Here is a 27,808-nt window from a genome sequence, read left to right on the forward strand (position 1 = left end):
TAATTCGATGGATTTAATTTCAAGACATGAATACTTGATGTGAACAAAAGGGTTATCCACTAAAACAGGGTTCAAACTCATTCCTGACCCCCCCCGTTTTGGTATTTGCCCTACAACTACACTGCTGATTCCCTGCACTAGAACAGTGTTCTCCAACTCCAGTACCACCAACAGTACACATTTGCTCCAGAGAATCTCACATGATTCAACAGAGGACTTGATGGATAGTTGACAAGTTGAATCAGGTGTGCTGTTGGGGCTCGCGTGGTCCGACCCAGGTACTAGATGATGTACCTAATAAACTGGCCAGTGGGTGTATACACACTTTAAAGCTAGAGCCCTTAATCGAAACAATAAAGCCCCCCCCCCCAGGATTCTGTATTGGTAAAAAGCTGAGGTATGGGCCCAGAGAAATGTAACCTCAACTTCCTAGAGCTGAAGATGCAAGGACTGACCATCCATGAAATCCCAATAAAAAAAAGATTCTCCCAATTTCGCGGTATCCAATTGGTAGTTACAGTCGTCTCATCGCTGTGACTCCCGTACGGACTCGGGAGTCGAGAGCCGCGCGTCCTCCGAAACACAGCCCAACCGTGTTAAGGCTATATAGTGTTTGTTTACATTTACACTGAACAACAATATAAACACAATATGTAAAGACTTGGTCCCATGTTTCATGAGATTAAATGTTCCATACAAACAAAAAGCTTATTTTTCTCAAATTTTCTGCACAAATTTGTTTACATCCCTGTATTTCTCCATTGCCAAGATATTCCATCCACCTGACAGGTGTTGAATATCAAGAATCTGATTAAACAGCATGAACATTATACATGTCCAACTTGTGCTGGTGACAAAATTCCACTTTAAAATGGGCAGTTTTGTCACAACAAAATGCCACACATGTATCAAGTTAAGAGAGACTGCAATTGGCATGCTGACTGCAGGACTGTCCACCAGAGCTGTTGCCAGAGAATTGAATGTTACTTTCTGTACCATAAGCCGCCTCCAAAGTAATTGTAGAGAATTTGGCAGTACGTCCAACCGGCCTCACAAAAGCAGACCACGTGTAACCAGGCCAGCCCAGGACCTCCACGTCTGGCATCTAGTCTGAGACCAGTCCCCCAGACAGCTGATGAAACTGAGGAGTATTTCTGTCTGTAATAAAGCCCTTTTCTGGGGGAAAACTTATTCTGGTGGGCCTCTACAACCTCCAAGACCCATTCATGGCTGCACCCCTGCCCAGTCATGTGAAATCCTTAGATTAAGGCCTAATTAATTTCAATTGAATGACTCCCTTATATGAACTGTAACCAATAAAATCTTTGAAATTGTTGCATTTATATTTTGGTTCAGTATACATTGTTTACAAACAAAACAATATGTTAATTTTGGGGTCTGATGGGGAACGACAGTTGAACTAAGCTCATGAGGCTTTTATAAATGATATTCTTCTAGAATGCTTAGATGTAGCAACTAAAGGATTCTAGCATTAAAAACTTCAATTACTATAAAGGTGCTGAAGTACCAACAGCATTCCATTATGAATTATGCAATGAAAACATGTCAAAGAAAACACTTTCTGCATCTACTGTGAATAAATCAAGATAATGGTGCAGCACAAAGACTTAAAACACTTAACATTATAAAGGTACTACCCTTATATCAATAGGTAAAAGAAAATACCCCCTCCCAGGAAAAAAGAGAAACAAAAAGATTAAGTGTTTTTTTCCCCAGAAACAGTAATGTACTGAATCTATGCCCTGTATTGTTACAACAATTATTCTGAATACTTCCACATCTACTAGTTAAAGGTGCTTGGTGATCAATGCTTAAAACTAGACCTGGTAATGATTAAGCTTTTAGGTAGTTTTATTTAAGGCCCGCCAATAAGACCACAGATAATTCAACCCAGGAAGTCACTTCCAAGCGCTGAACAAACCATGGCAGTAATTTAAGTCAAACTTTTAAAGCAAAATTCTTTCACTAGGAAGTTTAAGCCTTGAAATGAATGAAGCTCAATAGCTCATAGAGAATAGTGAACAACCATCATTCAACCAGGTTGATTTGTCATCATCTGCACATGAACACAACAAAATAAAATTAAACATACTAGTACATCCCTTCATAAAAAGTTTCTTTAGGATAATTTGGGCTTGTCTGGTGCTTCTGTGTCAGAGGTGAGGAGTGAGATGGTAGGTTCCTCTTCAGGGTCCTGGCTGAAATATAAGTCTCCCTCCAGCTCCAGCAGAGAGGGGAGGTCCGCCCCCCCGTTCTCACTGGTCAATGGGTCAGTCAGTAACATTGGCTGGGTGGTGTACTGGACAAGCTGCTTCCCTGCGTTAATCAACATATGAAAACACATTAGATTATCATCCCTTTTTTCCATAGGGAAAGAAGCATAATTAAATCTAATGGCTCAGCATTGTATTATATAAATCAAGGAAAATTGGAAGCAAAGTGTCGTTTTTTTATTGACTACTGGAGTTAACTTAATCCCTTGACAGTTAACTTAATCCCTTCTTGCTTGCTGGAGTTAGTGTTGATAACTGGAGTGGATTGATACGAGTACGTTTAACTCCATAAGAGGAACCAGAGACAGGGAGAGATATCCATGGGGTGAGTATCCACAGCCTCTTTACACTTCTTTGGAGAAAACAGCAAGAAGTTTAAGCCGCACATTTTCAGAGTTGATTCAACCGTGTGAATTTTCGCAATATATATTATGTAGTATGTGCGGAGTACGTTGCTTTTTGGGTGATCTGACCAAATTCACATAGAAATGCGAGTTATACATCAGTCATTCTCATTTAAAGCAAGTCGGAGAAGCGGTAGCTCCATTCTACGTGACGCATTTGCCTGTTTCCCATTCTTAAGTTTTGTTTTTCACAGCTGAAGGGTTTTTCCTCGGCTTCAAACAGCTGATAATACGATATTTTTGGTTATCAAAAAATATATTTCACAGTGGTTTAAATGGTACAATGATTCTCTGCACTGCTTGTTCTGTCACAAACTTAAATTAGGCGAACAGTTGAGAATTTTTAGCAACCAGGAAATGTTGGAGCAAATTCCCAGCATGCTCTGTTGCAGGTAGATTTTATTTTTTTATTGTTTGTTTTTGTACATTGATCGTTACTGACCTTACGGTATACAAAGATAAGTATACATTTTTCTAAACTAACCCAATTTGTAAGTGGTTTGATTTTTTTGCAGCCGTTAGTATACCTGTTCTAGGTAGTCATTTAAAATGACACCTTTCAGTCTGGCAATCACTGACAGCCGGTTGTGGTGGATGTAAAGTTTGTTGGATGTCCTTCTGGCTGGATTCCATAAGGAATTAGATGTCACGGTAATTGGTAGTAACCTGAGCATTCATTCATTCAAATAGCAGTGGGAAATATGCTAATTAGGCTTTACTACTTTTTTAACATCCTACAGTGTTAAAAAAGGTAGTAACCTACTAAAGTGGAAATGTACTCCAATTGAGTTGATTGTTCAAAACACAGAAATCTAAAATGACATGCGAGTTTATTAAAAACACAAAACTGAAACCAGAGTAGTTTTGACTCTAAAATGGGGGTGGGATCAAATGGTGTTGAATTTGACTCCATGGTGGTGGTGGCAGTAGCAGTAGTAGTGGCAGCGGCGGTACTAACAGTAGCAGTAGTAGTGGCAGCGGCGGTACTAACAGTAGCAGTAGAAGTGGCAGCGGCGGTACTAACAGTAGCAGTAGAAGTGGCAGCGGCGGTACTAACAGCAGCAGTAGAAGTGGCGGTACTAACAGCGGCGGTACTAGCAGTAGCAGTAGAAGTGGCAGCAGCAGTAGAAGTGGCAGCGGCGGTACTAGCAGCAGCAGTAGAAGTGGCGGTACTAACAGCGGCGGTACTAGCAGCGGCGGTACTAACAGCAGCAGTAGAAGTGGCAGCGGCGGTACTAGCAGTAGCAGTAGAAGTGGCAGCGGCGGTACTAACAGTAGCAGTAGAAGTGGCAGCGGCGGTACTAGCAGCAGCAGTAGAAGTGGCGGTACTAACAGCGGCGGTACTAGCAGTAGCAGTAGAAGTGGCAGCAGCAGTAGAAGTGGCAGCAGCAGTAGAAGTGGCAGCAGCGGTACTAGCAGCAGCAGTAGAAGTGGCGGTACTAGCAGTAGCAGTAGAAGTGGCAGCAGCAGTAGAAGTGGCAGCAGCAGTAGAAGTGGCAGCGGCGGTACTAGCAGCAGCAGTAGAAGTGGCGGTACTAACAGCGGCGGTACTAGCAGTAGCAGTAGAAGTGGCAGCAGCAGTAGAAGTGGCAGCGGCGGTACTAGCAGCAGCAGTAGAAGTGGCGGTACTAACAGCGGCGGTACTAGCAGTAGCAGTAGAAGTGGCAGCGGCGGTACTAACAGCAGCGGTACTAGCAGTGGCAGCGGCGGTACTAGCAGCGGCGGTACTAGCAGCAGCAGTAGAAGTGGCAGCGGCGGTACTAACAGCAGCGGTACTAGCAGTAGCAGTAGAAGTGGCAGCAGCAGTAGAAGTGGCAGCAGCAGTAGAAGTGGCAGCAGCAGTAGAAGTGGCAGCGGCGGTACTAGCAGCAGCAGTAGAAGTGGCAGCGGCGGTACTAACAGCAGCGGTACTAGCAGTGGCAGCGGCGGTACTAACAGCAGCGGTACTAGCAGTGGCAGCGGCGGTACTAGCAGTAGCAGTAGAAGTGGCAGCGGCGGTACTAGCAGCGGCGGTACTAGCAGCAGCAGTAGAAGTGGCGGTACTAACAGCGGCGGTACTAGCAGTAGCAGTAGAAGTGGCAGCGGCGGTACTAGCAGCGGCGGTACTAGCAGTAGCAGTAGAAGTGGCAGCGGCGGTACTAGCAGCGGCGGTACTAGCAGCAGCAGTAGAAGTGGCAGCGGCGGTACTAACAGCAGCGGTACTAGCAGTGGCAGCGGCGGTACTAACAGCGGCGGTACTAGCAGTAGCAGTAGAAGTGGCAGCGGCGGTACTAGCAGCGGCGGTACTAGCAGTAGCAGTGGCAGCGGCGGTACTAGCAGTAGCAGTAGTAGTGGCAGCGGCGGTACTAGCAGCGGCGGTACTAGCAGTAGCAGTAGTAGTGGCAGCGGCGGTACTAGCAGCGGCGGTACTAGCAGTAGAAGTGGCAGTACTAACAGCGGCGGTACTAACAGCGGCGGTACTAGCAGCGGCGGTACTAGCAGCGGCGGTACTAGCAGTAGCAGTAGAAGTGGCAGCGGCGGTACTAACAGCGGCGGTACTAGCAGTAGCAGCACACGGTCACTCCCATCAAATGTCACATAAAAATGAAATGGATATTCAGCGTGATATATAGTATATTAGGAGTTCTTACCGGTGTAGTTGTCACTTCTCTCAGCCCCTTTAGGTGGATCCGATGAAAGCAAGTCCTGGATCTAGAACAACGGGGGCCACAGTGAGACTAACTTATTTCATGAACAAAACAAAAGCAGTAAACAGCTAAAGACACAATCATCTTGCCCAGCCAAGGCAGAGGGTCTATATCCATACCTCTTCCACCCCCTCAGGTCAATCACAACCAAAACCTCCCACCACCTGAACAGGTTCTTCCCTTGTGCCGTGGCCCTTACCAACCGGGCCACAGTGATCTTCTCATTCATGGACTACAGTTTACTATTCATCCACTGACTATGCATCCTGAGTGGCGCAGCGGTCTAAGGCACTGCATCTCAGTGCTAGAGGTGTCACTACAGACCCTGGTTCGATCCCGGGCTGCATCACAACCGGCTGTGATCGGGAGTCCCATAGGGCGGCCCACAATTGGCCCAGGGTTTGGCCGGGGTAACCCGTCATTGTAAATAAGAATTTGTTCTCAAATGACTTGTCTGGTTAAATAAAAGGTCAATAAAAAAACTCAAGGAACTGCACATTGCTCTTTGCGCTCAGAATTTCCCCAATCCAGACTGTATGTACACAATGAACACCAAGCTATCCTTCCCTTTGCCTTGGACTGAAACTTTTTTACACCGAGTCAAAATATTAAGAACCTTGCTAATATCGAGTTGCACCCCCCGTTTTCCCCTCAGAACAGCTTAAATTCGTGTCAAGATGGCTGGAAGTCTTTTGGGTGGTGGACCATTCTTGATACACACAGGAAGCTGTTGAGCGTGAAAAACCCAGCAGCGTTGCAATTCTTAACACAAATCAGTACGCCTGGCACCTACTACCATACCCCGTTCAATGGCACGTAATTTGTCTTGCCCATTCACCCTCTGAATAGCACACATACACACTCCATGTCTCAGTTGTCTCAAGGCTTAAAAATCCATCTTCAACCCGTCTCCTCCCCTTCATCTACACTGATTGAAGTGACATCAATAAGGGATCATAGCCTTCAACTGGTCAGTCTGTCATGGAAAGAGCAGGTGTTCATAATGTTTTGTACACTGTGTATACATCTGTTTGCGCATCTCATAATATAGCTTATAGTGTTGTCTGTAGATTTTAGCTTGGTGTTCATTGTGTACATAATGTGGATTGTGTAAACTCTGTCTGTATATCGTCTCTGTATATTCTGTTCATTGTCGCAGCACCATTTCACAGAGTCAAATTCCTGTACATGCAAATGTATTTGGCGAATAAATTGTGATTTTGATTCTGTCTAACTTACACTGTCAAGGCTCTCCAGGTCGAATTCAGAGCCAGGCAGGGAAGAACTGAAGAACTGAAAGACAAGTAGTGGGTAGAAAATGTTATTATCCCCTGGGGTTCAGATGAAGCAGATTAACAAAAACAAGACACCGGAGGAATTAGAAAATAGACATGAACCATAACTAACTCTTGTTGGTTTCATCTAGTCATTGTCCTCACTCACACCAAGTTGACCACCTAGCATCATCTTTCACAAAGCCACCGTCCCGTCAAAACACACCTAGAAATGCCCAGCAGCGACAAATATCTAATCTGGCCGGTCAGTGTTCCACATAGGAAACGCCTCAGCATACTGTTGTTGGGACAGAATATAGTAGCCCGATGTCGATCTGGTCCCACAAAGAGATCCGGGATCAGGCTAAGAAAAAGGCAAAACTTACTTCAAAGAAGGGTGATGACTCAAAATTGATGGACTGTGCATTCAGGATAGTCTGGAGGTTTTCCAGGCCATTGTCGATGCAGTCCAAATGGTCACTCAGCTCACTCCTACACCAAAAAGAGAAATCAACATGGTTCATATTCATCTTTGAACATCTCCCTGACTAAACACGCATTAAAGCAAATTAGCTGCTTAAAACGAATGGAGTCAAATCAACCAATAACTCGTTTCACTTGAGCTGCAGAAGCCATTGGAAAAGCAATGAGTGGGCCACACAATCACTGAGTTGTGAACCTGATGCTCAGAAAGTGGAATGGTTTTCCTATAGTTCACTGGGCCTGCCACATTAAAACCCACTCACAGAATGATTGCCGTTTGACCTAAATGGAGGGTAGCCTATGGGGTTGAGCGGTATGCAGTTAGATTAACATTTGGACAAACCATGCTAAATCAGCTGTTTTTTCAAGGCCATGTGTGTTCAAAACATTGTTAATAATCAACAATGCCATTCTCAGTTGGTGCCAAATACTGATAAGCATTATCCGCTTGTAGACCCAGAGAAAAGGTTGTTACATCCAGGGATATGGTAAACTATTAGAAATGATACAAGCCTCAATAATGATTCAATATATTTGCTCAATAGATACACAAATCACTTTGTTTTTTTCTCTTACTACAGACCACACAGGCTTGACCGTTCGTTTTCTGGGCTTGTTGCTGGTGGCAATGCCAGGTACAGCAGCGTCAATCAAACATTCTGGGAGATGACAACACAACAGGGTTTGTGGGCCAACTGAAATGCTAACCCTGGGATAGGTCTGAGGTGTAGAGACGAGGAGGGGCAGGGGAAGAGGCGGGAGACCTCTGACTTCTGTGTAGAACTGAAAAGATAAAAGAACAACAGCTGGAAAGAGGAGAGCAGACTACTACACACTGCACCCCATAGGTTGACTAAAGCCCAGGGATGGGGATTACATAGGCTACTCGGCTTCTCATTGGCTGAAAATGAGAATGGGCATTGGGGGCACAGGAACAGAATTCACAGCTGGTTTAAAAAGGAATCCTGTAAAAAAAAGAAAAAAAAAAGTACGGACAGTCTAGGATCCATGTATTTTATCAGAGTACGATTTCAATAAAACAAACACTTTCATCTCAACAGTGACACAGAAACTGTACAAGTCATTGACAGACAACCCCCCCCCCCCAAAAAAAGAGTTCAAAAAAGAATGAGGATGCTTGGGCGAGAGATGAACAGCATCGCTAATATATCGTAAACTTATCTACATAAAGATAGATGAGTAGATTAAGATATACAGTATGCATTAGTTTGATTAAACATTGAGCAGCTTATTATGTACCGTTAGTAGCAACAGCCAGGATCCTACAACTAAAAAGCCAAGATGAAATGCAACAAATAAACAGAACCGTGTCTAAAATGCCAAATAATCCATGTTTGGTTTGAAAGAATTAGCTAAGTCTTTGACGTGTATACTTAGCAACACTCGGGACAAGCCAGTGGGTTTGTTTATGTAGAGCTTGTGGAACGACGGTGCTTATTAAACTAGCATAAAGCGCTAACAGCTGCCCTATTTATCAGTGGAGAGCTGCTTTGCGTCACTAGCACATCCTCCTGATGCAATGTGACGTGATGCGCCACCATCTCTGTGTGTGTGGGGAGAAACCTAGGGCATTAGGCTGGCTGCAGACGTCGACTGGCATGGGACAACTGAATATAAAAGGTAATGAAAGGCAAGTGTGATGCAAGTGGATCATAAGCGATGGACACACCCCGCGACGACCAACGGTTAAAAGCTCTGGGTGGCGTTCCTATCACTTGCTGTTGCCGCAGTGTGTTGAGCAAATTTGATAAACAAGAAGTGAAAAAAAAAAAAAAAAAAACTTTTTAGGGTAGAGAACTAGGCTCGTTGTGGTAATCTGTTGCTAGGTGTTAGGTAGGAGGGTCTGAGGGACAGACTGGCAGTGGAACCTGGTCACGGTGACATAATCTGGGGATTACTCACTTGTCTAGACAGGCGAGGCTGAGACACTTCTGCTCCGTAGGGGTCGTGGGGGCAGGGGCCGCATTAGGCTCATTGCTCTCCTGCAGGATGGAGTTGATGAAGTTGATGGGGGACAGAGGCGTGTCAACCTGTACCCCTGCCCCCCCAATCACAACCTCAGCAGGACACACCTCCTCCAACATGTGACTGGATGGCTCCTCCTTTATGTGGACCAATGGGCTCGTGCTGAAGACAGGAAGACAAATTGACTTTTTTAAATTAGTGTATATTTGGTATAGGGTCAGGAGTTGTTCTTGAATTTTAACAGTCACTAACCTTTCCTCCATCCACTCATTGGTGACCTCCACATGGCTGGCCTGAGCCAGGTCAGTGACATCTGAGATTATGGGGCCGTTGTTAAGTGACGACTCCGCCGTGAAGAGACCTGTACTGGTGAATGGGGAGCCCGAGGGCTGGGAGTAGGACACACGTTCACAAGAATACTAAATCTGCCCTGAAATCCTAACAAGATCAGTTATGTAACACAGGCTTAACTAACATTACACCTTAGTGGTGCTCCAGCAACCACACCTCTCGGAATGCATTACCTCTGGCTGGTTAAGAGCCTTAAAAAAGTGAGACTTACAGTAGCTACATTCTCATGTCTGAGATATGAGTTGGTCATCTTTCCTGGGGAGCGTCACACTTCTGGGTAACTTACTTCACTAGCCTACATCAAAACATGCCTTACAAATCCCTCAAATTGTAAAGTACAGCTGTATCAATAGCATAATTCGGCCTAAATATATTACTGTGAATTCAAATCAGACTGACATTCCCCCCCCCAAACTCACAATACAAAAAGAGTGCTTCCTATCTGATATTACTACAGTATTTCAAGAGTGCAGGCCTGTTCCATTTCTACCACCGGAAGGTGCCAATCTAGGCTAGGTTCCAGAAGGTGAACTCACAGAGATAGAGGACGATGCCTGAAGGTGTTCCAGAGAGTACTGCCTGCTGTACTTTGGCATGGAGTGGGCGGAGCTGCTGTCGTTCAGCATCAGGGGACTGTAGTACCATAGAGACCAGACAAGAGTCAGACAAACAATCTATAAAAAAACAGACCACTATTTGAGTGAATGAGAGGTTACTATTCTAAAAAAACGGACCACTATTTGAGTGAATGAGAGGTTGCTATTCTAAAAACAGACCACTATTTGAGTGAATGAGAGGTTGCTATTCTAAAAACAGACCACTATTTGAGAGAATGAGGTTGCTATTCTAAATGACTTGCATCTTTCTCTTCATCCCCAGGACTCTGTTGGACTGCACCAGGGTCACTAGGAACTGGATGAGCTGGGGGAAGACATTAGCACAGTAAGCAGTTGAACAGAGTGATACGGACAAAAAAAACATTTCACAATACATTTACTGGATTATCACAATAATGATAAATAGAATGCTAGGTTTATAACATGAATGTGCACTGATTAGCCTACTTGTGTATATTACTGTACCCATAGTACTACCATCACCTTGGAATATGGTTGTTAACTCAAAATGACAACGACTAGCTTCCAGTTTACTTCACCGTATTACCACAGTACATAGTTCCATCACACTCAGGCCAGGTCCATCTTCAGTCAGACTACTGCGCAGGCGTACTAATAACAGAGTGATAGCACCATAATAACAGAAATATAGGGATACTTAAAACATTAACTTAACAATCTCCTACTTTTCTTTAAAGTCAAATTGTTTAACTAAATAATTAAATGTCCCAAGTATTATTTAAGTTCCCCATTACAAATGTGTTGTGTATGACAGTTTTTATTTGTATTACTCAAGCTGCCACTTTCCATTACTGAGAGCCTTTAGGAGCACAAGACCGGCTGCTCCCTGTTCAGTCAGACAGCCAGCAAGCTGTTCCTTTGTGTCCGACCACAGAATCTGTTTGATTCTCTGTGTTTGAATTAGTTAATTGATGGTGCTAATCTCAAGACGAAGTCTTTTCTCTGTGACAGACTTGGTTGACTTGACAGCATCAACTAGGGAGAGTAGTTAGTTGCAAGTGACAAACTACAGTTGAGAACAAAGTTGTCAAAAAGATGGCATAGTCATCTATGCAAGAACAAGGGTTTTTCCAGCAAGTGTGCTTCGGACAACCCTTCTGATCCGTTTTGACTGCTAACAGATAGGTGAGAATCTTCCTCCTTCACCCATTAACACGATTAGATGTCCACCTTGTGTGCCTCCATCTGTAAGGTTCCCTAGGGAAGCATCACTAAAGATACCTAGTTTCAGAGTCATCTTTTCCAACATGCTGAAACTTCAGTCACTTGTTGTGATTTCAGTTTACGAACAACTTTGTTTGCCTCATGGATGGTTTGTACAGTGGCGTGTTGTGTTGGCTGCCAAGTTGCAGTCAAACATTACATGAGATCTACTCTGTCTAGCAATCCATAGAATTTGACCTCTCTTTGACCTCAATTGATCAGCTTCAATTCCACAGAGAGGGGAATTCCTTTGTACGGCTCTTGAAGTATCCATGTGGATGGGTTGAAGATTCTTGACATAACTATACTGATGCAACAGGAAAGTTTAGTCAACTGTAATAAACTCTATGCCAACATAACAAACTATGATGATCCTCACGGCCGACCTAGAAAACAGCTTTGAGGTGTGGAATCACAGTTGTAGCAAAGGTCTGTGAGCCACCCCAGATGAAGTCATCAGCATGACAAGCAAATACTTCTGTCACATTGCAGTCTTGATCAAGCCAATAGAAGACTGCAGGATCCACTTGTGACATTTTTCCACCTGTACTCAGCATTGTTGCCTTGACTTTGTTGTACCAGTAGAGTGATTCATCTGCCAGGCCACACACACCTTTTCGTTTCCAGTGTTCCTCCGCGCTAAGCTTTAGGCGGAAGTTAGATGTGAATGTCCCTTGACAGCTCTGTTCCCTGCAAAACTGCAGATTTGATGCCTGTGGAATGAAGTTTCCATTTATTCTGGCAGATCATCGCCAGCAGCAATCTGAGTGATTCTGAGACGCATGTCAGTGAGTCTTTTGGGAGTCCTTTAGCAGCCAGCTTTTCAAAAGGCACCTTTCAAATTGGCACTATTCAAGTCAAGGATTCTTTGAGGGTACAAGCCCACCTTGTTGAGACACATTTTTTGGCCAATGTCTGACTTCCACAAACACTCAATGTTTCCTCCAATTACTGAGTTCATCTAGTTTAGCTGAGTCAAATGACACATCCTTTGTTTCAAGTACATAATTTTGAATCCTCCAATTACTGAGTTCATCTAGTTTAGCTGAGTCAAATGACACGTCCTTGGTTTCAAGTACATCATCATTTTGAATGTCATTCTACTTTTCTCGATTTTCCATTGGTTCAATTCTGAGATGATCTACAAGTGACAGGTCAGCTGACCCTGTTGTACCAGAACGTGTAGCTGGTTCAGAGTACTGCAAGTTGTTCCAGTTCCGGTGTTTTCCTTTGGATTTCCCTGCTTGTCCAACAGTTTGTCCAGTTTTTAGATTGGAACAACCATGTAACTGTTGAGGGTTCAAATGAGGAAAACGTTCAACAGTATTACCTGTATCATGGTTGAAGGTCTCTGCTCCATTTCCAGGTGTCAGTTTCCATATCATTGGATGCGACATCTGGTAGGTTTGTGTCTGTTAATGTGTCGTTGTCATTTTCAGTAGGAGGCGGATTCTCAGCAACAGCAATCGCGAGTGATGCACCAGGACACTGGTGCCTCACAAATATCACCACGCCATCTTGGCCAATGACTACTCTGGGTCCTTTCCACTCGACAGTCAACTACAAACGAGTACACTTTGTTTCCAGTCTCGTACTTCTTATCTGTGGATCGAAGCAGTTGACGCAGAGCCCTGTGAATTCTCTCTGAACACACTGCTTCAGTGAATGCTTTTGGTCACTGCATGTAGTTCTAAAAAGGTGCTGTCCCATACATGCACTCACACTGGTCCCTTCTAGTGGTGGTAGCTTGTCAACCAGTACAGATGGAAGATTAGGGTTCTGCCCAAACACTAGTTGGTATGGGCTGTAACTATGAACATTGTGCACTGAGTTTATGGCCAAAGCCCAATCTAGGGCGGTTTCCCAGTCACACCTATTGTCTTGCTTCACTTTCAGCATGATCTCTGTGAGTGTTTGATTATGTCTCTCCAGAAGTCCATTGCTCCATGGACTGTATGCAGCAGTTGTCTTTACTTCCATGTTGAATTTCTCAGCCATTTACCTTATTTCATTATTATTGAATTCTCCATTGTCACTGTACAATTTCTGGGGTGGGCCATGCACACTTATCCAGGTTGAAGATTTCACTGGGTTTCTTTGTATTCACAACGCTTCCAGCGCTGAAGCGTGTGAAGTGGTTGATTATGTGAAGGTACCACACACTTGGTCCTAACTCATGTAGATCTACAGCCACTGTTTCATTGTACTTGGAAGCCAGTGGCAAACCAACAGCTGGTCTGGGCTTAGGTTTGCTGTATTTCTGGCATGTCTCACAACTGTTAACTATCTGCCATAGAATGGAAGTACTCTCATCATCATTATTCCCAAAACTGCTGAGTAACTTCCGATGTCTGTCAACTGTAGCATGTCCAAACTGTTTGTGAAGTTAACAATACTTTGTTTTTCTTCTGTGGCCATGTGCTCCGTGTCCGTCAGAATCTCATTCTTACACGGTCTCCCTGCGATGTATTTGTCTAAAATGTTTACACAATAGTGGCCCGAGGGAGTAAGTTCAAGGTTCACTGGTTGTTTAAACATCACTGCCTTGTAATTTTCTATGTCTAGTACAGCCCCTGCCTTCTTGAAGGAAGCTTTGATTAATAGTAAGGGGATATCTGCAGGGACCACCTCTGTTACAAATGTGACACTTAGTCTGACCAATTTTTGCTGGTATCGTGACTCTTGGTAGAATGGACAACTCCCCCATCTCCAAATATGAAAGCTCTGTTGCGTCAATCATATTTTGTACTTCATATTTAGTTCACTGACATAACTGTCAAGACATTTTGCACCACACACTGTGTGTACATACAGTATCAATAACAGCAGATCCTAAGGATTCAACTATAAAGATCTCAGTATCAGAAGCAGATTCATTTGAAAACAGTGTAATGTTACACTGCTCCATCTGTGTTCACGTTTCCTGTTAGTTTAACTTGTTCATTTTTATAAGGACAGTCTTCAACACAATGGTAAGTGCTTTGACAAATACCACATTTTGATCTCCTTCCATACCTGTCCAGTGGATTTGTGGCGGGCAATGGCGCCCTCGTCTAGTTGTCTTGAGAAAGTTTAATGCCTTTTCTCTGCTGCTCAGTGTAATATGCCGCGTCACTGACTTGCATTCCATCAGTTATTGGCGTGACAGACGTCTTCTGACCAAGAATCCTTTTTAGTGCTGACTTGAATGACGCAAGTCAGCACAGTACAAGCAGTCAAAGACAACTGTTTCTCACTACCATCCAGACAGGCAGAATATAGCAAAGACAACTGTTTCTCACTACCATCCAGACAGGGAGAATCTAGCAAAGACAACTGTTTCTCACTACCATCCAGACAGGCAGAATCTAGCAAAGACAACTGTTTCTCACTACCATCCAGACAGGCAGAATATAGCAAAGACAACTGTTTCTCACTACCATCCAGACAGGGAGAATATAGCAAAGACAACTGTTTCTCACTACCATCCAGACAGGCAGAATATAGCAAAGACAACTGTTTCTCACTACCATCCAGACAGGGAGAATATAGCAAAGACAACTGTTTCTCACTACCATCCAGACAGGCAGAATATAGCAAAGACAACTGTTTCTCACTACCATCCAGACAGGCAGAATATAGCAAAGACAACTGTTTCTCACTACCATCCAGACAGGCAGAATATAGCAAAGACAACTGTTTCTCACTACCATCCAGACAGGCAGAATATAGCAAAGACAACTGTTTCTCACTACCATCCAGACAGGCAGAATATAGCAAAGACAACTGTTTCTCACTACCATCCAGACAGGGAGAATCTAGCAAAGACAACTGTTTCTCACTACCATCCAGACAGGGAGAATCTAGCAAAGACAACTGTTTCTCACTACCATCCAGACAGGCAGAATATAGCAAAGACAACTGTTTCTCACTACCATCCAGACAGGCAGAATATAGCAAAGACAACTGTTTCTCACTACCATCCAGACAGGGAGAATCTAGCAAAGACAACTGTTTCTCACTACCATCCAGACAGGCAGAATATAGCAAAGACAACTGTTTCTCACTACCATCCAGACAGGCAGAATATAGCAAAGACAACTGTTTCTCACTACCATCCAGACAGGCAGAATATAGCAAAGACAACTGTTTCTCACTACCATCCAGACAGGCAGAATATAGCAAAGACAACTGTTTCTCACTACCATCCAGACAGGCAGAATATAGCAAAGACAACTGTTTCTCACTACCATCCAGACAGGCAGAATATAGCAAAGACAACTGTTTCTCACTACCATCCAGACAGGGAGAATCTAGCAAAGACAACTGTTTCTCACTACCATCCAGACAGGGAGAATCTAGCAAAGACAACTGTTTCTCACTACCATCCAGACAGGGAGAATATAGCAAAGACAACTGTTTCTCACTACCATCCAGACAGGCAGAATATAGCAAAGACAACTGTTTCTCACTACCATCCAGACAGGGAGAATCTAGCAAAGACAACTGTTTCTCACTACCATCCAGACAGGGAGAATCTAGCAAAGACAACTGTTTCTCACTACCATCCAGACAGGGAGAATATAGCAAAGACAACTGTTTCTCACTACCATCCAGACAGGGAGAATCTAGCAAAGACAACTGTTTCTCACTACCATCCAGACAGGGAGAATCTAGCAAAGACAACTGTTTCTCACTACCATCCAGACAGGCAGAATATAGCAAAGACAACTGTTTCTCACTACCATCCAGACAGGCAGAATATAGCAAAGACAACTGTTTCTCACTACCATCCAGACAGGCAGAATATAGCAAAGACAACTGTTTCTCACTACCATCCAGACAGGGAGAATATAGCAAAGACAACTGTTTCTCACTACCATCCAGACAGGCAGAATATAGCAAAGACAACTGTTTCTCACTACCATCCAGACAGGGAGAATATAGCAAAGACAACTGTTTCTCACTACCATCCAGACAGGCAGAATATAGCAACTTGAACGCTAACACGGCATCCGGGAGAACCATATTGTACTTGCGCAACCTATTGCGCAAGTACAAAATAAATGTAGTCCAAATCAATTACGTAGTCCGTCATTGCAAACACAGAATCCACTGCCTTGATCAAAGTTCTCATACCGTCATCCTTGTTCAAATCCTCCACCGATATTTCCAGTGCTGTCTGTCTCACTCTTCCCTCAAGCGATACCACTGCAAGTGCTTGCTTTCTCTCATCCAGATTAGTAACCTGTCCAGATTCCAAGTTAATTTTTCTAACTTTCATACGACCTCTTCTCGTCGAAGCGAGATGGCACATTGTAGTTATTAGCCATCCTCTGCTGTCAATGTTAACTCAAAATGACACAACTACTAGGTTGCAGTTTAACAACGTTTACTTCACCAGAGTACATAGTTCCATCACACTCAGGCCAGGTCCATCTAGTCAGACTACTGCGCAGGCGTACTAATATCAGAGTGGTAGCACCATAATAACAGAAATATAGGGATACTTAAAACATGAACTTAAGTTGTTACCATCACATGTCTCTAGTACAAGCTACTTATCGTGATTTCCGATATCAATAAAATGGCCTTGATAATTGGTTGGTATGGTCTGTGTTGATAATGTTCAGTTTATGGTCCCAGCTCTAGTTAACAGGAAAATATTTGTTGATTTACACTGAACAAAAATATAAAAACACAACAAGTGTTGGTCCCATGTTTTATGAGATGAAATAAATAAATCCTTATTTCCATAGTGAACGTCATTCCAAGAGTTATCACATGAACTACTATGTTAACATAGCATAGAAGAGCCTACTTGTTCTGGGTGGTCAGAGAAGTGGCAGGTAACGCAACTATCTTTTACCTTGTTGACGACTTTCTGTTGCTGGACGTGTTTCTGTCGGAGGCTGGCCACCTCTCTCCAAAGAGTTTCATTCTCACTGGAAAGACAAAGGGGATACTCGTTTACAGATAAATAAACCACACATAACAAATCTATTGAACTTTAAATGGAGTACAGGGACAGTACATTTCCCTTCCATTCCCAAACCCATGACATCCTCTTAGGGTATGTCATTGCTATAATGACAGCAGTCCTTGACATTGTGATGTGGTTTCCTACATCAAAGTTGAATAGCCTAATAACCCGTTGCAAAGCATATTTGAAATAAATCAAAAAGTAAAAGTCTCAGAACAGCAAGTCATCCCTAACGAACCTAAATCTCCACAGGACATGTAGCCAAGATGGGGGGGCAAGGGCTTAGGCTCTAATCTTTAAGACCCACCCATACTGTGGAACGCCTATCAAGGCACAGCAGATTTTTTACTGCACTGGTAAAGATTTGAGGAATAGTTGAGGCAGTTTATTTTGTTAAGTTAATGGCTATTGAAAGATCTTAGCGCGCTGTGTTTATTCAGCTTTTTTAGTGCAGTCTATAAAGACCCTGCCCCTCCACCTGGCTCTTAAAGCCTGGCTCCTCAGACTCTGGTTCAGATACTTTGTAGGTGTGCTCATGGGCCCGATTCATCCATACACATGGCTCACATTAAATGACATGCCCTGGACTCAGACAACACCTAGCCCAGTCCCACATCTATTCGTGCTGTTCTGCAATCTCCTATGGTCTCAGTCCCACTGGAGTTATCAAACAGAGTAAACAGTTCTAGAACCAGGCTAGAACCAGGCCAGAACCAGGCTAGACAATACCTTGGTGAAATATGTCAGATTGAGTCTTCTGGCTCCATCAAAATAATTAAGAATCAAAATATTTATTCGCAAAGTACATCAACATGTACCAAGAATTTGACCTGGTGAAATGGTGCTGCCACAATAAACAGAATACACATTTTAGATATTTCAGAGTTTGTTTAGCATTTTAGTCATATGTCTTTATTAAGGCTACTCTCAGATTCTGCTAATTAAACTATTCTAGACCCCCCCCCCCCAAATAAATAAACAAACAAACATTAGGCCTAGCTTCGAGGACAAAATGAAAAATACATTTGCTGATAATCAAAGCTTAGGCCTTACATCCTGGCATTGTTACAGAGTAACGCACGGTAACCTTAAGAACCTCCAACACACTGATGTGATATTAAAACCGCGACTAAACTAGGGTTAAAGGATGCGAGTACTGGGGTGCCATCAGAGAGCTACAGGGCCTCCATACTTCCAGTGTGGAAAAGAGGTCCTTTATCAGTGGTCTCTGTTGCCTTGTAAACCCACTCTGCCCTGTAAAAGCCCACCATCTGTGCTGACCTCCCTGTGGGGCAGACAAACAGGGATTTATAGGGTCAGGTGTGGATTCCTCACCATAGGCCCCAACCCAGAACACCACTCTGACCAATACTGAGGGATTATTTGACATGTGAACGGGATCAGATAATTGGAAACATACCCATTACTTTTTGGCGCGTCAGATTTGTTCGAGGGTCAGAGGTGAGGTGGAATGTGGTAATAGAGAACAATCCAGTTTTTCCCCCCTAAGAAAGCGTGAGAGCCACCCACCTCGGGTGATGGACAGCCATCATTCTTGAATAACATATCTTAATAAAATAGGCAAATTGGATAAAACGGATTAGATAAAACAAGGTAAATAATCCCATCTATTCTAAGACATGGAGAGAGACTGTCATGCCGTGCCGATGGACACGATGAATGAGGTCACAATAAAATCTGCTGTGCGTATTGCATCATGGTACCATGCAGAAAAAGTCTGGTTTATTAACCTGTTGGGGACAGGAGAGAAAGCCCTCGGTGGCAATGAAGAGTCCAAGGGTGAGGTCCAGCTGGAGAATCCAAGCGTGCCTGTGTGCGCGTGTAGGAAGGATTGTAATAATGATGTGGGTTCTGACATGCACCCTGACGGGCTATAGGCAGATGGTGAACAGCACACCCACATCATCCCAGCTGCATGAGAAGAACCTCATGCTTTTAGAATGGCAACCAAGTGTCCTGAAAGATGAGCCACAATTATATTGTCCCAGAGTGGGGCACACTGACACAACCCAATGGGTTATCCCACATAACTGCTACAAAATGGGAACTATCAACTTTGAAACCACATCTGATGAAGACATTATAACCAATAACTAACCAGGCTGAGTTATGTCAGTATCCACATCATTACTGCTACAAAACATGGAACTTAGTCTGATCAAGTCATCCAGAAAAAGGTCACAAAACAAACCCTGAACCTAATTCAAACCAAACCTGGACACTGGATCAACACATGGAAACAGACCAGGTCCAACTCTCCACAGCTGCAGTTCTACCACCATAAGAATGTATATCAATAGACATAATCCATTAATCATTGTTTAAAGCTGGTGAAAAATGTGTGAAATCTATCATTTATGATAGCTCTGTAGATTTAAACAGCACACGGACATAGTCAGGTGCCAGCATATCTCCCACATACACAAAAGTATGTGGACACCCCTTCAAATTAGTGGATTCGGCTATTACAGCAGAAAATTGAGGACATAGCCATGCAATCTCCATAGACAAACATTGGCAGTAGAATGGCCTTACTGAAGAGCTCAATGACTTTCAAGTTGGCACTATCAGATGCAAGTCAATTCATCAAATTTCTGCCCTGCTAGAGCTGCCCTGGTTAACTAAGTGCTGTTATTGTCAAGTGGAAACGTTTAGGAGCAACAACAGCTCAGCCGTGAAACACAAGCTCACAGAACGGGACCGCTTAGCGCATAAAAATTGCCTGTCCTCGGTTGCAACACTCACCACCGAGTTCCAACCTGCATCTGGAAGCAACGTCAGCACAAGAACTGTTCTTCGGGAGCTTCATGAAATGGGTTTCCATGGGGGAGCAGCCACACACAAGCCTAAGATCACCATGTGCAATGCCAAGCGTCGGCTGGAGTGGTGTAAATCACGCAGCCATTGGACTCTTGAGCAGTGGAAACGCATTCGCTTGAGTGATGAATCATGCTTCACCATCTGACAGTCCGATGGACGAATCTAGATTGATGCCAGGAGAACGTTACCTACCCGAATGCATAGTAGCAACTGTAAAGTTTAGGAATAATGGTCTGGGGCTGTTTTTCATGGTTCGGGCTAGGTACCTTAGTTCCAGTGAAGGGAAATCTTAACGCTACAGTATACAATGACATCATAGACAATTCTGTGCTTCCAACTTTGTGGCAACAGTTTGAGGAAAGCCCTTACTATTTCAGCACGACAATGCTGACAGTGCACAAAGTGAGATCCATACAGAAATGGTTTGTCGAGATAGGTATGGATTAACTTGACTGGCCTGCACAGAGCCCTGACCTCAACCCAATTGAACAACTTTGGGATGAACTGGAACGCCGACTACGAGCCAGGCCTAATCGGCCAACATCAGTGCCCAACTTTACTAATGCTCTTGTGGCTGAATGGCAAGTCCCCGCAGCAATGTTCCAACATCTAGTGGAAAGCCTTCCCAGAAGAGTGGAGGCTGTTATAGCAGCAAGAGGGGAGCGGGGGACCACCTCCAAATTAATGCACATGATTTTGGAATGAGATGTTGAATGAGCAGGTGTCCACATACTTTTTGTAATGTAGTGTGTATATACACACACACAGTACTTCAGCCTATGACAGGCCTTTTGGAATCCTGCCTCATGCAGCCTAATCATCAGCTTTAAATAAACTGGCTTACACCGCCTTAATGCAGCATGGTAGGCTACTGCAGCACTACAGGGACACACAGTATGCATACTTGCTAATATAGCAACACGGCAGCAAGGGGAGTGGGGGGTGGGGGGGATATCTAATTGTGTAGAAGTTAAAGGTAAGCTGGTGAAGAGCATTTTTGGCTCATTCAAGGGGCAGTCAATTCTGAAACTGTTTTTGAATCTTGCATCTATGTGGAGTTGTGGACTTAGGGGTTTGTACTTTGTACTATGGTTTGTCAGACATTCTGTTTGATTTGGTTCCCGTCAATGCATTAGTTAAGCTGAGTCGACCGTCTAATATTCATGAGATTGAATCAGAATAAACCTCTCAACGTTTCACTTACTGCTTCATGGCGATGATTTGGGAGTCTATGGTCTCCTGCTTGCCTTTTATGTTCTGCACGTTGGTCAGGATTTTCGAGACATCGTCTGAGCTCATCTTGAGGTCTTCATGTTTAACATTGGACACCTGAAAGGGAGAGAGAACATGATGAAATGGTTAAAGCAAAGAAAAGTGCTAAAGCAAAAGAAAAGTATTAAAGTGAGGAGGGAAAGAGATAAAAACGAGCCTTCAGTGTCGGCCTTGGCCCCAACTGGAACCCTGAGGGACAGACAATGGAAACACAATGAAAAGAGTATGATTTGGTTATCAGTTTTTTGCTTGAACTGATCAGTTGGCCCGAGGCAGACTATATCAAGGTGCAGATGGAAGCGGCTGTAAATCAACAGACTGAGCAGAGTAGAAAGTGGCTGTGTCAGGCAACATCAGATTACCATCTCCCTGGCCTGCCTTCTCTAATCCTCCCATCCTCAGCTGTCTGGCTCCACAGAGGCCCCTAGATCAGCTCAATCTGGCCTGGGAGGAGAGCAGAAGAGCAGGCCAAGCACTTGGAGCACATGCTGTCTGACATGCTGTCTATCTGAGGAGCCTGACTATACATTTTATAGATCTTGGTAATACAGTCTAGGCTATGTCAAGCCTAGTATGAAGAAAGGTTTGATAGGTGATTCAAGACACATATCACATGATGCCATCTCATCGTTTTGCACTTACATTGGTAACTTTCCGTTTGATATTTTCAAGCAGAGGCTCCTGTCCGCGGATGAAGTAGGGATGCTGGAATTCCATGTCATCCTTCTCAGGCTTCACCAGACCACCCTGCTCAATGTGGACTACTTTGCGGAAGCCGTCTGTAGAAAGTTAAAACAACAACAACTTACAGTTGACTATGGCACTACCATTCAATTTCTAGATACGTGGCAATTACCTAGCCTGTATTTATTGTTTGTAAAATGTGCCTGGTTTCTAGGTCACTGCATGCAATTATATCTTCCTCCTCCAAGTCTTCTCAGTCTTAATAAATAACATGTAAGTGGATTATATAACCAATTATAAATTGGGAGGTTCGAGCCCTGAATGCTGATTGGCTGAAAGCCGTGACATATCAGACCGTATACCACGGGTATGACAATACATTTATTTTTACTGCTCTAATTACGTTGGTAACCAGTTTATAATAGCAATAAGGCACAAGGGAGTGTGGTATAGGGCAAATATATCACGACTAAGTGCTGTATCCAGGCACTCCGCGTTGGGTCAAGTATAAGAACAGCCCTTAGCAGTGGTATATTGGCCATATACCGTGCCTTATTGCTTAAAGACACAAACAAAAAGCTCAAGGCTTTCACAGTATAAGAAATACATGTTAACATCTACCTCAACTTCTGAGAAATAGCCCCTATTGAAAAAGGTCCTCCGTTGAGTCTAATTAAAGCAGGGCCCAGCGGGCCGGATACCGCCCGAGAAGGGGTCTAATCCGGCCCATGGGAAGTTTGAGTAAAAACAAACTCAATATACATCAAAATGACTAAAACCTTATGGAAACTGTGGAGTAAGGATAACGGACCTATAGTCATATAGTTTGACTGTCCAGCTTGTTAATAAATCACTAGACAGTTAGGGAGCATCGGAAATTAAAAGAATTACGGATAGAGGACTTCCCCCCCCCCAACTTTGACTGCAAGGAAACATAACCCATTTTTGGTGCGGCCCTCCGGACCTCGTTGAAGACCGAATGCAGTCCCTGGGGCAAAATGAGTTTGACACCGCTGGTTTCAAGGCTCATTATAATATAAGCAAATAATTAGGTCGAATCTACCAAAACACCCAGAACCAATCAGTGTAGATGCTGGAGGCAAATGTAAAAGTATAAATGTGGATTTACATTAGTAGAATCTCTCTTCAACATAAGATTTGCTACTTTTCTGTTTACACTATACTTACTTTAGCCTTGTGTGGGATGTGGCAATTACTACTTCATGTGTCATACCGTAAATACCATAATATATAGACAAACAAAATAAGGATAGCAATTCAAACTATACAGGCGCTTCTCATCTAAACGATATTGCATATAATGTAGCACACATGATTAACTGCACGTTTTAATTCCATGGCATTGCCATGCCTAACATGTTAAATACATGAATGACAACTCACACATATTGAGCTGGCGTACAAAGCTGGTCATGTTATTGTGTTTGAAATACTTGGGAAGCACCTCCTTGGAGAATTGGCCCTGATCAAACACATGGAAGCTGTTGCCATTCTGTAAAGGAAGAGAAAGAACAGTAAAAGTTACAGGAATACTTCGGAATTTTGGCATAAAGACCTTTATCTACTGTATCCCTTTAAATAAATAGTGCACAACCCCAGTTTACCTTGGCTAGGCCTATAATTTTAACCACGGGTCATTTGTAAAAGAGACATTGGTCTGGGGTTGTGCACTATTTATTTACTGACTCCCTGGCAAAATAAAAATGTACTGAAGTAAGAATCAAGTTAAGCTGCTTTGGCTGGCCTACGACAAAGCTAAACTAATTCACAACTTTGGGTCTGATAAAGGCTCTACTTACAGTGATTATGGAAGGTAGAGAATGGTGTGAAGTCTAAGGCAATGGACAAGTTGGATCATGACGCAAGAACTTACTGATTATGTAGGTTAAAGAGAAAACAATGACTCCGACCGCTAATGGCAGTGCATCCTAAATACTTCATCAAATCAGTTAAGAAATGTCCTATTTAGTAGATTTGCTTTTACATACTCTCAATATTCTGGGGTTAGTTCACACACAAAACCTCCTACAACTTCCCCATTGTGAAGCAATTCCTGTGCAATGAATAGTGGAAATGGTCCAGCGCCAAAGCGCAATAGAAGTGTTTTGTCTGAATGTTTGTCAGTTATTTTGCTATTTATTCACTTTCGGGGAAATGGATGCACAGATAGAAGTCCACTGCTTGGACCAGAGTCCATAAACAGAGGAGGCCCTTGGATAGACAGCGTATCAACACATACAGGATTGTCTCCTACCCAGTAGTTAGAGAAAACATAATTATGACTGTCTATGCTTTCACCCTCAGGGTCAATGAGTGTAAAAGGTAGAGTCCAGATAATTCCTTATTAGTCAGCAACATCATTTGACATTTAATAAAATAAGAATAATAAAATCGGTGCTGTTTGAGCGTTAGGCCAGTAACCAACAAGGTAAAAATGTCAATGTGCCCTTGAGCAAGGCACTTAATCCTAATTTGTTCCACAAAACTACACATTTCACAGCACCTATCCGGTGCATGACACACCCTCCTTTGATACATCACATATGCTGCTTCAACGGTTAATTGTCTATCGTGTTGCCAAGTCACTTAATCCCTACCTACAGTGCCTTCGGAAAGTATTCAGACCCCTTGACTTTCCCCCCCATTTTGTTATATTACAGCCTTATCCTAAAATTGATTTGTTTCCTCAATCTATACACAACAGCCCATAATGACAAAGCAAAAATAGGTTTAGAAATTTTTGCAAATGTATTCTAAATAAAAAACAGAAATAGTGTATTTACATAAGTATTCAGACCCTTTGCTATGAGACTCGAAATTGAGCTCAGGTGCATCCTGTTTCCATTGATCATCCTTGAGACGTTTCCACAACTTGATTGGAGTCCACCTGTGGTAAATTCAATTGATTGGACATGATTTGGAAAGGCAAACACCCGTCTATATAAGGTCCAACAGTTGACAGTGAATGTCAGAGCAAAAACCAAGCCATGATGTCAATGGTAATGTCTGTAAAGCGCAGAGACAGGATTGTGTCAAATCACAGATCTGGGGAAGGGTAATCAAAAATGTCTGCACCATTGAAGATCCCCAAGAACACAGTGGCCTCCATCATTCTTAAAATGGCAGAAGTTTGGAACCACCAAGACTCTCTTCCTAGAGCTGGCTGCCCGGGTCAAACTGAGCAATCAGGAGAGAAGTGCCTTGGTCAGGGAGGTGACCAAAAACCTGACGGTCACTCTGACAGAGCTCCAGAGTTCCTCTATGGAGATGGTTGTCCTTCTGGAAGGTTCTCCCATCTCTGCAGTACTCCACCAATCAGGCCTTTTTGGTGGAGTGGCCAGACGGATGCCACTAGTCAGTAAAAGGCACATGACAGTCTGCTTGGAGTTTAGCCAAAAGGCACCTAAAGACTCTCAGACCATGAGAAACAAGACACTCGTGTCTGATGAAACTAAGATTGAACTCTTTGGCCTGAATGCCAAATGTCACGTCTGGAAAAAACCTGGCACCATCTCTATGGTGAAGCATGGTGGGAGTAGCATCATGCTGTGGGGATGTTTTTCAGCAGCAGGGACTGGGAGACTTGTCAGGATCGAGGGAAAGAGGAACTGAGCAACATGCAGAGAGATCCTTGATGAAAACATGCTCCAGAGTGCTCAGAACCTCAGACTGGGGCGAAGGTTCACCTTGCAACAGGACACTGACCCTAAGCACACAGCCAAGACAACACTGGAGTGGATTCGGGACAAGACTGAATGTCCTTGAGTTGCCCAGCCAGCACACCGACTCGAACCCAATCAAAAATCTCTGGAGAGACCTGAAAATAGTTGTGCAGCAACACTCCCCATCAAACCTGACAGAGCTTGAGAGGATTGGCAGAGAATGGGACAAGCTCCCAAAATATAGATGTGTCAAGCTTGTAGCATCATACCCAAGAAGACTTGAGGCTGTAATCACTGCCAAAGGTGCTTCAACAAAGTACTGAGTAAAGGGTCTGAATATTTATGTAAATTTGATATTTCCAATTATTTTTTAAACTGGCACATTTCTAACCTTTCTTTTTCTTTGTCATTATGGGGTGTTGTGTGTATATTGAGGGGGGGGGCAATTTAAATACATTTTAGATTAAGGCTTCAACATAACAAAATGTGGAAAAAGTCAAGGGATCTGAATACTTTCCCGAATGCACTGTACATGCATATCTACCTCAATTACCTCGTACCCCTGCACATCGACTCGATACTGGTACCAAGTTATCGTTACTCATTGTGTATTTATTCCTCGTGTTATTAATCTTTTTTCTATTCATTGTTGGGAAGAGGCCGAAAGTATTTCACTGTTAGTCTACAGCTGTGGTTTATGAAGCATGTGACAACATTTTTTATTTGTGAACAAATTATAATATTTGTTTTTAGACATGATAATGACACGGCGTTATTTGTACAATTTAGAGTAACATCAACTTATTGGCTACTGAGAATTCCAACATTGCGGCTAGCAAAGAGAAAAGGCTGTCAAATTGTTTATACAGCCACACACCCCTTTTCACACACCCCCTTTTCTCGTTACAATGCTGTAGCTAACGTTAGCTAGTTTCAATTACTTTTTTTGCATGGCTTTTTGGACACAGACAGCTACATACTGTCTACACTCACAGTTAACCAAATGAAGTAGTTAGCTATGTTAGCAAGCCACCTGTCTGCAGCTAACTAACATAGTTAGCTAATGATAATTGACACCCAGGAACAGCTGACGCGTGGACTAACAAAACCTTCCGCCACGAAGCTTCCCCGGCCCTTGGCCTAGCTTTTTTTCGCTGATTAATTGCATACGAATAAATGTATCACCTTCACGTTTTACCAAATTAGCTAAATTGTCTAGTTAGTTAGCTGGATAGCTAACCTAGCTACATCTTTAGGACTCAGAGTTCGTTACTCGTATAATCTGGTTAGGACGTTAGCTAACACTAGATAAATCTAGTTAACGTTAGTACACTGTATGTTTGATCATATAACTAACGTTAACTAGATATAAGTGATGCCCCGCTAACATCACATATGAAATGTGAAACCATCTTGGTTGACAAACTGTCTATAAAGCGAACCAAGTCTATGTTAATTTACTTAGATGTCCAGCAGCTAGCTAGCTAGCAGGTTAGATAGCATTAGTAGCTAGCAAACTAGTTAACTCACTGGGCTCCAGCATATCAGAGGATCGGTGTCCGGATCCTCAATAAGAGTCCAAAGTTTCGTAAGAAATGCAGGTACATTACTGCCACTGACCACGACCCCACCAGACCCACCACCGTGGAACTCCATATCAACGAAAAATAATAACTTCAAAAGTTGATCAACTTCAAAAATAGCACAAGGGAAAGAACTCCAGTGAAAAACAAGCACAATGCTCTTGACAGTTCGATATTTGCTGCAACAATTCTATAATTCCGTTTGGCAATGACGCAGTATTCACCTAAATGAACATTTTTCTAAAACGAATGAATATATGACTTATAATTGAGAAACTATTATGAACGGAAATTTCCATCAACAAGACACAGCTACAAAGTGCGTAGAAAAAGGCCATTGCACAGGCGCATGGTGGTCGCCATTTTGTGACATCATCAAGGGGAAGAACAAAATAATTTATCCATAAATCACAACTAAAATGTCATGAATTAAATGCCAAAATAGTATATAGTTAACTTATAG

At 43.1% G+C, this 27,808-nt stretch overlaps 1 protein-coding gene across 2 annotated transcripts; it reads right to left on the reverse strand.

Annotated features, from left to right (window-relative positions):
• Positions 1-27,712, reverse strand: LOC139555222 (heat shock factor protein 1-like). Of its 2 annotated transcripts, XM_071368838.1 has the most exons (14): positions 27,293-27,712; positions 23,484-23,592; positions 22,038-22,174; positions 21,328-21,452; positions 17,169-17,244; positions 10,339-10,400; positions 10,016-10,112; positions 9,381-9,517; positions 9,066-9,290; positions 7,851-7,925; positions 7,046-7,151; positions 6,625-6,678; positions 5,329-5,389; positions 1-2,337 (listed from the first exon to the last, which is right to left on the reverse strand). In XM_071368838.1, the coding sequence occupies exons 1-14, from the start codon at positions 27,416-27,418 to the stop codon at positions 2,141-2,143; spliced, it is 1,587 nt and encodes a 528-aa protein (XP_071224939.1). In that variant the 5' UTR covers positions 27,419-27,712; the 3' UTR covers positions 1-2,140. The 2 variants fall into 2 exon arrangements, with proteins under 2 accessions (XP_071224939.1, XP_071224940.1); XM_071368839.1 differs by lacking the exon at positions 7,851-7,925 and having other exon boundaries at positions 1,323-2,337; positions 27,293-27,696.
• Between the last annotated feature and the right edge of the window lie 96 nt (positions 27,713-27,808).

The sequence above is a fragment of the Salvelinus alpinus genome, chromosome 26 (assembly GCF_045679555.1).
Source record: "Salvelinus alpinus chromosome 26, SLU_Salpinus.1, whole genome shotgun sequence".
Taxonomy (NCBI): domain Eukaryota; kingdom Metazoa; phylum Chordata; class Actinopteri; order Salmoniformes; family Salmonidae; genus Salvelinus; species Salvelinus alpinus.